At 38.1% G+C, this 11,655-nt stretch overlaps 1 protein-coding gene across 2 annotated transcripts; it reads left to right on the top strand.

Annotated features, from left to right (window-relative positions):
* Positions 1 to 2,046: 2,046 nt before the first annotated feature.
* naa60 (N-alpha-acetyltransferase 60, NatF catalytic subunit) lies at positions 2,047 to 11,154 on the top strand. 2 transcript variants are annotated; one of them, XM_073494277.1, is made up of 7 exons: positions 2,047 to 2,261; positions 3,937 to 4,052; positions 5,683 to 5,812; positions 6,763 to 6,859; positions 7,942 to 8,176; positions 8,400 to 8,565; positions 9,393 to 11,154. In XM_073494277.1, the coding sequence occupies exons 2-6, from the start codon at positions 3,943 to 3,945 to the stop codon at positions 8,554 to 8,556; spliced, it is 729 nt and encodes a 242-aa protein (XP_073350378.1). In that variant the 5' UTR covers positions 2,047 to 2,261; positions 3,937 to 3,942; the 3' UTR covers positions 8,557 to 8,565; positions 9,393 to 11,154. The 2 variants fall into 2 exon arrangements, with proteins under 2 accessions (XP_073350378.1, XP_073350379.1); XM_073494278.1 differs by having other exon boundaries at positions 2,077 to 2,261; positions 8,400 to 8,569; positions 9,393 to 9,479.
* The last annotated feature ends 501 nt before the right edge of the window (positions 11,155 to 11,655 follow it).

Genomic DNA, 11,655 nt, shown 5'->3' with positions numbered 1-11,655 from the left:
CTGTTGGAGCCGTGTGGAAGAGTGTATGTGTACGCACATTTTTCCAATGAAGCTAATTCTGATAAAGAGATGAAAGAAAGCTTCCCCTGAGAACTGAAAAGCTGCCAAATCTGGAGGAAGAGTTGCCATGGTGGCAACAGCAAATCCATTCAAAGCCATAAGTGATAAACAACTAAGTGTAACATTAAAATGCAAATACTCGCTGACCTCCAGTAGGTGTTCTGATCAATTTATTATAGGGTATAATGATTATTATGAAGAAACAGTTCAGACATACAGACATAAAAAACCGATTTGTATGCTTCCACAGTCAACCTGATGGTTTGAAATATATATCTAATGCTTTACAAAAATAAGAATTGCATCACATTTCTAAAAATATAATAAAAATTCACTTTGAAACATGCACTAAAAACCTTGTTTCCATCTTGTGACATATATTTGTAGAAACACACATTTAAGATGCTGAAATTTACGATTCAATCACAATATTAACTTTGGATGATGTCATAAGTTGTATTTTAAAATGTTATTCCTTTTTGCTTATTTTCTATATTATTTTATTCATCAACTGGACAAAGAATCTTCTTGAACTAGAGTACAGATGATTAATAGAGGCTATTTTCACCTGCAATATTTGCAGTAGCAATGAGAAGGCAACAGATGGCATGTCTATGTGATAAAGAGGGTTGATTCAGGGTGAAATGTTTTGCTGTACTGAGCCTCATTTACATTTTAGTGAATATTTTATTTTTCACGTAATATCTTCCAATAAAAAAACAAAAAACATTTGCTTCCATGCCAAGCCTGATAATTACAAACATGTCTTTAACTTGTATTTATGAGAATAAAAATATAATGTATTGATATTCATTTTTAGCAATAAGTTAAGCTCTCAGAAACTCCTTCTGCAACAGCTAACATCACTTTATGCTGGCTAGGTATCATAGAACATTAACTTTATGTTAATTTGGAGAAATTCACTTTTTTTTTAGTTCTTGTAAACATTGTAAAAGGAGGCCAAAGTGTATGCAGTTTGTGGTGCAGGGGAATCAGTCGCCAGGACATATGCAGGTAAGTCAGTGTGTGAAGGAAACAAGAAGCAGTGAGCACAGAGAGTGACGCTCCAGGTGCAGGAGTGTTGAGGCTGTTCGAATAGTGTTATTAAATTCAGCCCCAAACTTTTTTCCTGTGTGTTAGGTTGATCCCTCTTTGCCCTTTTTTCATTTAAGGATCTTACTCTGGCACAACCATCTCACAAAATAAATTCATACCATATAGTTTCTGCAGTAATATCATTCTGTGATGTGAACAGTTTGTATGGGAGTTAGGCTTTGTTTTCATCTGCTCCTGATCAATAATGCAGCTGTGAATCGAGCCAAAAGCTAAATTAAAAAAAGAAAGAGAAAAAAAAGTGTCTTTGTGGAATGTCCAAATGTTTTTACAGGATCAAATGCATAGACTTCTCAGTACTTTATCTAATTGACTCCCAAACTTTTTAGCTTGTGACCTCGTCAGCAAAGTTTTGTTTACCTGCGATCTCTCGTCATATGAATATATGTGCATGGTGGCCAGTACAATTAAAGATTCAAACCTTGGCCTTGAAAAGTACTCACAAATTCACAAGCATTAAATAAAGTTTAGGAAAAAGCCAGAAAAAATACACACAATTTATCTTAGCAACAATGTGTTTTTCTGCTTTCTTGTACTATTAATTGCAGCGCTTATCTTTGGACTGCTTTGGGTGATTCGACCCTCAGGTTGGGAGCCACTTTTTTGTTGTATGTGATGCAGGTAGGATAAATATAAAACATACAATACAGACCACATAGTTGTTGTTTTTTTAGAGCTTTCAGCTACACCTTGTGGTAAACATACACTGAATACACTTTTCAGCTTGGAGACGTCCAAGATTCCTAGATTCTGCATGTTCTTGTCCACACTTCAGTCCAGTAGGTGGCGATAGAGCTTTTATGTGTTTGATACTAACCGACTCATCACTAGAAGAAAAGCCTGTAGTGTGACGTCAGCCGTGTAGCTGACACAAACAGGAAGAAAACATCCAGCTGTTACCTAAGCAGGGAGAAGAGCTCTGGCTAGCTTAGCAGCCTGTGTACCATCGGCACAGTAATGAAACCGTGTTGCGAGTTGGGCAAAGACTGGTGTTTTATCATGCTGTGTCCGGAGTAGTGACTGTATCCCCTGATACCCAAGGAATATAATTCTCCTCGACTTTCCTGCGGTCTGGGTGTTGAAATAAGGTACGTTAGCTTAGCAACACAACGTTAGCTAGCGGTAGCTAAGGTTAGCCTGTATGCTAATTATTAGGCAGCTGTTATACTTGTTATACTTTACCAGGTCGCCACGCTTTCGTTTGTTGTTTTAGACTGTTTGAGTATTTTTTATCATTTTATTTTTCTTTCTTTGTTTTTTTAATTTTTTTTAAGAGAAGAGCCGTGTTTTTTGCTTTAAGAAGTAGTTACTTAGGCTATTAGGGTCCAGCAACACCGACCACTGAGGACACAAACAGATATTTCTGTTAAGGTCTAACGTTACAGTCAGATGGTGTTTTTGTGTTACGTTAGCTCAGTAGTGGGTGAAGTTAGTAAGTTAGTCAGCAATAATGAAACAAGGCTTGTTGTTTTGGATTGTCAGATCGGTGTCAATATAAGATGGATTCAAAGCATTATCTACATCTATATAAACGTGTAATGTAATGCTAATATGTCAACAGTAGGCATTCATTCATTTTTGGGCAGCTGATATTTTAGATCAGTCTTTACTGTAGTTGTGACTGTTCTCCACCGCAAGCACTAGTCAATAGCTCACTTTCTCTGACTGAAACTGTTCAGAAATGAAATGCTTGGCCATAAATTATTTGCATATTCACGAATCTGAGAATTCCTTTCTTTTCCTAGTCTTTCTTTATTGTGAACTTTTAAGGACGTTTTTTGACGTTTTATAGACAAAACAATTAATCAGTTAATCGAAAATAAATAGGAGAAAGATTGATTGATACAAGTAATGGTTAACTGCACCCTTAGTATTATTTTGAGTGCAGTTATCATTATAGATGAAAGCTTCAACTAACGATTTGAAGACATGAAAAATTCAATTTCTTTTTTTTTTCAGTTGGTCGATTTAGAGGGGATTGAACCACTGATCTTTTGGTGTGTTTACTTAAGAAACAATTTATTGATTATATAAATAGTTGATGATTAATTTTCTCTTAAGCGTTACATTTTGTGGTTTGTTTATGACCCTACCTTTTAATAATTTCACACACATCACTGGTTCTGCCAGGTTTGATCATGTATTTATCCTATTAAATTGGGTTCACTTCATTGCCATGTTCTAAAACGAAGTTCTTAAAAAGACAAAATTTCGGAAAATGCAAAAACTGCAAACATGCAGGCATATCATCATAGTTTTTTAATTTTTTTAAAGTGCTGATATGCCTAAATGTTAGTTAATGAAGTGGATACACACACACATAAACACACTGACAAGCCTCCTTCATCCCACACAATAATAGATGAAAGAGGCTGCTGTATGTCATGTGTTTTCAAAAAGATCCCAACCACATTTTGATGTGTTTAAAACTTTGTTCCTGGGGTTTAGTAATAGGTCTGATTCCTGATTCTTTAGACGCCCTTAAATTATTGGTTTTGCTACAAAGCGCTCAGTGTTCTTCTCAAACCTGTTAATACTGTCCATGAAGTCTTAATAAAAGTCTGACGTCCTATCTACATTTGACTCTTTCGGGTGTGGATGACCACTCTTCATTGAAGTTAGGACTTACTGTTGGTCTGTCACTGTCTTTGAAAGTTTTAGTTTTTTTTTTAGCTTGATCTCTTCATTTTTGGTTTTAGGTCAGAGTTACTGATACTGGTGGGACTCACCAAACCTGTCTGTGCTGTCTGTTGGTCCCTGCAGGTGTGAATGAGTGACGTGGTGCCTCCCACAGCCCTCAGTGAAGTCCAGCTCCGCTTTCTCTGCCACGATGACATAGAGAATGTCAAGCTGCTCTGTGGTGATTGGTTCCCAATCGAGTAAGAATCATTTTCAGTGTTCAGGATTAGAGTTTGAAGCATTTCGATTTAATCTGCATTTTAATTTTAATTTGTTAATTGTTTTTGTCTCCTTTTAAATCTATCATTGAAAATATGTATGTTATTTGTTGTTGAAAAAATGTAAAAGAACAATCAAACAATTGTTCTGATTCTCTGGACAAATGTGGATCCACTTTGGTGCATTCACATAATCTCTTTTGAGAAGAGTTCCCACTGGAAGTAAGTGTGTGACACTTGGGGGATTTGATTAGAGAAGCGATGATTGAATTAAGTTTGTATCACTGTGTAATGCACACAGCCTAAATGGGCTTACAGGACACCACAAATTCAGTCATTGTCAGTGTTGCGTCTATCTATTGTTTTTTTTGTTTGTCTTTTAAGCAAAACTGCAAAAAGTAAAGAAATAAGAAAATCTGCTTGAAAAAAAACAATCAATCACTGACAAAAAACATTTGCCAAATCACATTATATGTACTGTATGTGTGTGGGGCATATGATTCAGAGCTGGACTTTTTATTATATAAATGCTGTGATTCCTAAATTTTGGCTTGGACAAGATATTTTTTTCAAACTTAATTAAAAGCTTATATATGCAGCATGTCAGCCTCCTCAAAGATGAAGTAGCCCATGAAGACGCCTTTTTATTTATTAAATCATCTGCTATATCATCAGGTGGTTACAGAGGCAGATCATTTAGCATTTCCATTATATTGACCTTGGTACCCAGCCCATGTCTTGCCGGTATGGTAGTAAATCAGTAAACCCCAGAAAACCTTGTATATCTCTATTCTGTCTAAAGTCTGAAGAATTATAATAAATAAATTGCACTCAGAGGAACTACAGTGTGTGGCAGGGTTGGTATGAAATTTTCACAGTATTATAACCATCTTAGAGTATATCATAGTTTCACAGCATCACAGTAGATGGTATTCTCACAATTATAATTATTACTATCAGTGACAATGACACTTAAGGGGATTAAAACAGAAGGTTTCTTTGGTTGAACAAACGCTTTATTGTCATTTCTCAAAATATTTCCTGTCCTATAAAGACATGGGACTTGATATAACACTAATACAGCAGAATTCAGTACTGTAGATGAGAACATGTACATGGTATGATAGCATAATTTTCATACCACACTATACCTTTAAACCTGTACACTCTTGAATGCATTAAACCCCCATGTTACTGTGATGTAGTTCATTATAGGAAAGACACATGCACATAAGTTTGGGTACTGTATATGTAGACTAGTTTTGCCTTTTTAATGGATTTTTCCTCAGGCTTTAAGACTTTTCAACTCATCCTCTACACTTTAACATAAAAAATAAACAATAGCTGCTCGTGCATCTTAAAGGAACTGTGAGTTGTAGACTGACAAATGAATGAACCTTGAACCTTGGCTGACCTCAGAGCTCTCCCTAAAAGCCAAATATTTATATTTGTTAACATGTTCTAAAGAGACTAAAATAGAGCCATTACTAATCTGGTTTGACTTGTATAGTAAGGAGTCCCATTATGTTGCTAAACTTCTAGGACTGGGTAACAGGTTCCAATACATGCCTGCCTGTGCATGAATGCTAAGCTTTTTGACCTTTGCCTGCAGGTACCCAGACTCATGGTATCAGGACATCACCTCCAACAAGAAGTTCTTCTCCCTCGCTGCCACCTTCAGAGGAGGCATCGTGGGAATGATTGTGGCCGAGATCAAAGGCCGGACCAAAGTACACAAAGAGGTTCGATGTTCAGTCCTGTTAAACACTCACTCACACAAAACACAAGGGTTTTACGAAGTGTATTCTTTGAGGTTCACTGTGTGTTGATGGTGTCACTGAGTGTGTTGTTAGTTCAGTTTATCCACTTACACACCACTGACATTTGGATATGTCTTTAAGTGGAACACATAGTAGAATCTGTTTTTAGTCTGCTAATTAGATGAACCAGGTGCCCTCGACTGTGTTAGACTCTGTCATGACACAAGAATAAGATGAGAGAGAAATTGATGGAAGGACAGCTGCAACTAACTAATTTGTCCCTTCATTTTGAGGAGTGAGACAAATTTGACTATTAGTCCTGTGTTCCTGTGCTTTGAATGTTGGTATTTGTAAATGTCTAACATTTACAAAGTCTTAAGTGTTTGACTATCATACTGTACACCAGGCCGTATAAAGTGGTTATAGAACTTTACTGGAAAATGCTTACTTGTGTCCTGAAACAGTAGGATGCCTGGCAGATGTGCAGTAATCAAATACTAAATTGAATTTTTTTAACTGGAATGGTATCAGAAATCTGCTCCTCTCACTTTATGACATTGTTTTTGTGAGCTGTTCACTCAGTGGATGGAAATCCAGTGGTCAAAACTTAATTAACAGCAGGAGCTGACTTTGGAGGAACATTTGCATTTTAGAATCTGCCTTCCCAGTAGATAATTTGCCTAGGCAAAGATGAATGCAGGGTAATAGGCAGGTCCCAGAGAGCGAACTGGAAGAAAGTGAAACTGAAACTGAAAGATCATTTTAAGTTACACTAGATTTAAATTTGATACTGAGTCAAAAGTGGTGATTGGTAAAATAATCTATTCATGGGAAATGGTGGGAGTGTAATTTTCTCTTGGTCTTTGTCTTTGTGTGTGTGTGTGTGTGTGTGTGTGTGTGTGTGTGTGTGTGTGTGTGTGTGTGTGTGTTAGGATGGAGACATCCTGGCCTCCAGTTTCCCTGTGGACACACAGGTAGCCTACATCCTCAGCCTGGGAGTGGTCAAAGAGTTCAGGAAACATGGCATAGGTACTGCTCCCCTTAACCACTAGCTCTCACACTCTTATGCACACAAGCTTGGCCTTGTCACTATGGAGGACATTGCATTGACTCACATCCATTTCATGGGCACTTCTAACTTTTAAAAATGTGAGGAGGCACTAGAGGGTTGAAAGGTGGAGGTGTGAGGAAAAGGAAAAAATGTTCATGCTGATATTATTGTAGTTTGGCCCCTTATCAACACAGCAATTGCAGCAGCAGCAGCGGTTGTGACGCACAGCTCATGGAGGCAATTAAGGTACTTTGAAGCACTTAGCCCATGATTGCCACAAGATGCATCAAATATCAAACTCATTTTCTGAGTCATAACTGAAATCTGAACATTTAGTTGTGAGGAAAAAAATGTGACCGGAACAGAAAGATCTTCATTGACAGGTTTTTGACCTTGAAGGATAACACAATTTCACAATTTCTGATTTGTTTATATTTGACGGACCCTGCCACCTTCCGAGCTTCCGAACAGTGTTTTGTCCTTATTTTTATTTTTATTATTATAATTCTGAGTTTGAATTTCTTTTCCAAAACTACATAGTGCCCCTTTAATGGCAGATGTCTGGTAGTGGTTAAATCTACAGAAATCCACTAAGACTTATATATATTAAAATATAGACAATCCTTAAAACTCCAGAACTTGCTGAGAATCATCAGGTTTTTAAAATGTTTTCAGTATCAAAGTAACCCAGTTATAGTTGTCTTTACATCCATGGGTGCATTACAAACAGGAGTTGCTAATAGCTAATTCAGCATACTTTTAATGGAGCCTGTTTGCCAAAAAGTAAACAAATACAGGCACAAAAACAGGGCTCAAATTGTAGCCAAATGTCTCAGTGGTCAAATTATAGAAGATGAGTTGATTTAAATCAAGAATCGAAATTTTACAGTGCATTGGTGCAAGGCCAGGTTATCAGGTCTACAACCACTTCTCATTCTGTATTTAAATGTTAAAGCACACAACAGCTGATGATTTGTAAATGACAAACGATATATGTAATTTATTTTGACTGTGATGTCATCAAAATGTTATTGAGCTCTCTCTTTTTTCCTCCCTTCAGGCTCCCTACTGCTGGACAGTTTGAAGGAGCACATCTCAACAACAGCCCAGGACCACTGTAAGGCGATCTATCTACACGTCCTCACCACCAACAACACTGCCATCCACTTCTATGAGAACAGGGACTTCAGGCAGCACCACTACCTGCCCTACTACTACTCCATAAGAGGCGTCCTCAAAGACGGATTCACATATGTGCTCTACATCAATGGGGGGCATCCACCCTGGACAATATTATATCCTTTTGTTGAAACAAGATTGTTTTGGACAGCTTGTTTTATATTTCATTCATTCACCAGAACATTACTAACTACAGTAAGTAGAACCTACAGCATTTTTTTACTAGAGGAGATGTCATGATTAAATCTCTGTACTTTCAGGTAATAAAACAGACACACCAAGTAGATAAACAAACATAAATGTGGTATTTTTCACATTTTCCTTAACTTGCTGTCCCACTGACTATATCCAGCACATTGGTTCAACCCTGGCTAGCCTGAGCCCCTGCTCCATCCCTCAGAGGCTGTACCGACAGGCCCAGTCCCTGCTGCGATCTCTGCTGCCGTGGTCCAACATCGCCTCCAAGACAGGCATACAGTACAGCAGAACAATGTGACGCAACATGGTGGGTGAGAGTTTTAATACTACTACTAGTACTACTACTACTTTTGTAGCTCAAAGCCTTTACACACCAGGCACATAACAACTGAACAACTAAAAAATGCGAAAATACCTGCCTGTGAATATTTCAGCTCAAAATTGTTCACATTGGCAACAGCACAAATTTCCGATAGTACACTCCAATATGCACATTTGTGATACAGGCATCACAATAAACTGTTACTGACCACAGACAGGGACAGGACAGGGACTGGCAGAAAAAACTGCACTAGCTTGCAGAGTTGTGAGAGGCGCTCAGTAGTATCTGGCATCGGACTGTAGCACTGACCAGCTCGCTGACAGGTAGAGAGAGGTAGCATTCACCGAGATCTTCTTAGCTTACTGTCCCAGGGACCCAAAGTCCGTTCAGATGTATTAATACGTTGAACTCCAAAGATACAAACAAACTAACTGATCGAGGCAGCAGTAGACCAGCAACTCCCATATTCTGTGAGTTAAATTAGTAGTTTGGTGGCTTTGAAGAGAGCACAGACGATTTTAACAACTTCACTTCCCTTTCAGCTCTTGTAGTACAATACAGGGTGATGCAGATCCACGTCCATAATTATCATTAGTTGTGGCGTGCAGTCTGTTTCGCACATGATGCTTGGTTTATGCCTTCATTCGCTGTGAGAAATCTCAGAAAATAAGAAATACGGTTAGACATGTTTTACCTGCAAATCAATCACACGAATAAAAATGCCCCTGGTGTGTAAAAGACCTTAATATGATGGATTTTCCTGTCCATCAATGGATGTCTGATTTTATGTTTCTCTCTCTTCTTTTTTTCAGGAGCACAGCTTCCGTTTCTCATCAGTCTTCCCCTGTACACACCAAGATGTACACACGCACTCACTTTCTCCATCTCGTATGGCTTTCCACACCCTGTGTTTGAAGCAGAACTCAGGTTCACCCTGTATTTGTACCGTTCACATACTAGAATATAATTCCAGATACAATGCACCTTTGTCACTGTTCACACAAAGATCCAGGTTTGCAGCTGTAGTTCTGAGCCCACTGCTAAACAGGGTTGTTGCATTGCAACGTCATTCAAACCGCAGTGTTGGTTTTTAAACTCATGAATGGTGTGATCTGGTCAAACTATCGGATTTCCTTTTAGTTATTCAGCCACGACACTATCCCACATATACATCACTATCTCATAGTTACTATAGTAACCTGTGTTTACCCAGTCATACCAAAGTCGAGCAGTGTCTGACCCGGGCAGCAGAGCAAAGCAGAGGAGCTGGTTCAGATACCAACCCAGGAACACAGACGGCTAACACGGGTCGTAGTTTTGGTGTGAACGGGCTGTAACACACACACACTCACACACACTGGGAACCCTACAGAGACTAAAGGTTCAACCTTGCCTGTCTTTCTGTCTCCCTTCATCCTGTCCACCACTGTCACAGAGACTATGTATACTGTTTGTATATTATATATACTAAGCTAATATATAAATTTCTCTCAATATGTATGTCTATTCTATGCTGTCGGTAGGCCTAGTTGGAAGATAACCCATTCTGTCCCTTTTTTGAGTATCCTGAGTCAATTCCAGTTTGTAAAATAGAGACTCAAGAACAAGCTCATTTTAATTGGACTGTGAATCTAGCTATGTTAATAGGATAGCAGGGTAGAATAAAGCTTATTATGCACAGGAAACCTGGAGAGACAATGTAGATGGCTGATGGATTTGGTAGCAACTAGATATTTTCAAAAATGATTCTTCCCTTTTGAAAATTCATGATATTATCTGAGTTTTGCCGGAAACTGTACTGACTTAAACATATAAACACGTTCTGGTATGTTACTCAGAAATTTTCACAAACACCCCACATATTATGCAGTGCTGTTTAAAAGTTTTGCATAAAAGTATCAGAACTCTAAACGAAATGGCCTGTCTACATTGTTTCTAAATGTTGCCCATGTATAATTCATAAAAGAGTGAGGGGGAGGTGCTCGGGTCCATATTAGAGAGATTTCAAGTGGCTGCAGCCCTGTCTGTGTGCTCTATGGCTGTAAAATCGCTGCTAATGTAGAGAAATGTTTATTTGTTTGTCCAGATTTAAAAGTATGGCCCAGATTAGGTTTTTATGTTGCCCCTAGAAAAAAAAGGAAATAATGATCCCAAACACATGCATCACACACCTTGTGTGCCTGCATGCGTGCAGGTGTGTATGACTGTGTGTTTATATATTTATGCACACAGGGTCAGAAATTAGCACCCAGCAAGTGCCAAATGTTGGGCTGATCTGTTATTAGAAGATTAATGAGTAAAGTTCACCCAACATGTGAGTAACATTGTAGTTTCTCAATTTTATTGCATTCTCTTGCACTTCGTAATGAATTACAAACCTGATCCAATGTATCAGAGAGCAAATCTTAGATTTTATACATGACGTTGCACTGAAAAAGGTAGGGGTAACTGTGAGAAAAAAGTGCATTCATTGTTACAAGGTGTACGTCCCTCAGTTTACCAGCCCTGGGCTGGTAACTCAAACGTGAGTTTCAGACATTGTGTATGCAATAAACTTTCATTTGATTGATTGTAGAGACTGAGTCAGTGCGACTACCCCTGCTCTTTGACTATTTTACATTGTTAATAACATTTTCTTTGTTATTGTCATATTACATTGTCATAAATCTGAGCCTTGTTTTCAATCATAATATGCCATGGTTTCAAATGTTTTAAAGGGGCACTCCAGTGGTTTAATATTGTGCTTCTAGTCATTTGTTTGGACTAATGCCTCGTTTCCACATTGCTCTGTGTACCTGTGCTTGTCAACTGGATGTCCATTCATTCTTATAGGAATTTCTGATATCGCCAATGTGTTTTTGCAAAATTTCGTTTTGGATTTCTGCCACAGCAAGTTAGTATAAAAAACAGCTCTATTTATACATTTTCTCTAGGTGAGAAGTTCAATGGCATACTCACCAAACATCGGAAGCATGCTAGCTGTGTAACATACAGACTGCATGCATAGTGCATAGTATGTCCTTTAACAAAGTATTACACAAAACTAGCTACACACAGTGGGCCAACCTCCTAGCT

Source organism: Pagrus major, chromosome 23 (assembly GCF_040436345.1).
Source record: "Pagrus major chromosome 23, Pma_NU_1.0".
Lineage (NCBI taxonomy): Eukaryota > Metazoa > Chordata > Actinopteri > Spariformes > Sparidae > Pagrus > Pagrus major.
The sequence above is the reverse complement of the archived record's forward strand: the minus strand, read 5'-3'. Positions and strand labels throughout refer to the sequence as shown.

Bases quoted from the DNA above. Each gene is read 5' to 3' on its own strand.
- naa60 (XM_073494277.1), top strand. From the start codon at position 3,943: ATGAGTGACGTGGTGCCTCCCACAGCCCTCAGTGAAGTCCAGCTCCGC. The intron at 4,053-5,682 runs GTAAGAATCATT...CTTTGCCTGCAG, and splicing joins GGTGATTGGTTCCCAATCGA to GTACCCAGACTCATGGTATC. The intron at 6,860-7,941 runs GTACTGCTCCCC...TCCTCCCTTCAG, and splicing joins GTTCAGGAAACATGGCATAG to GCTCCCTACTGCTGGACAGT.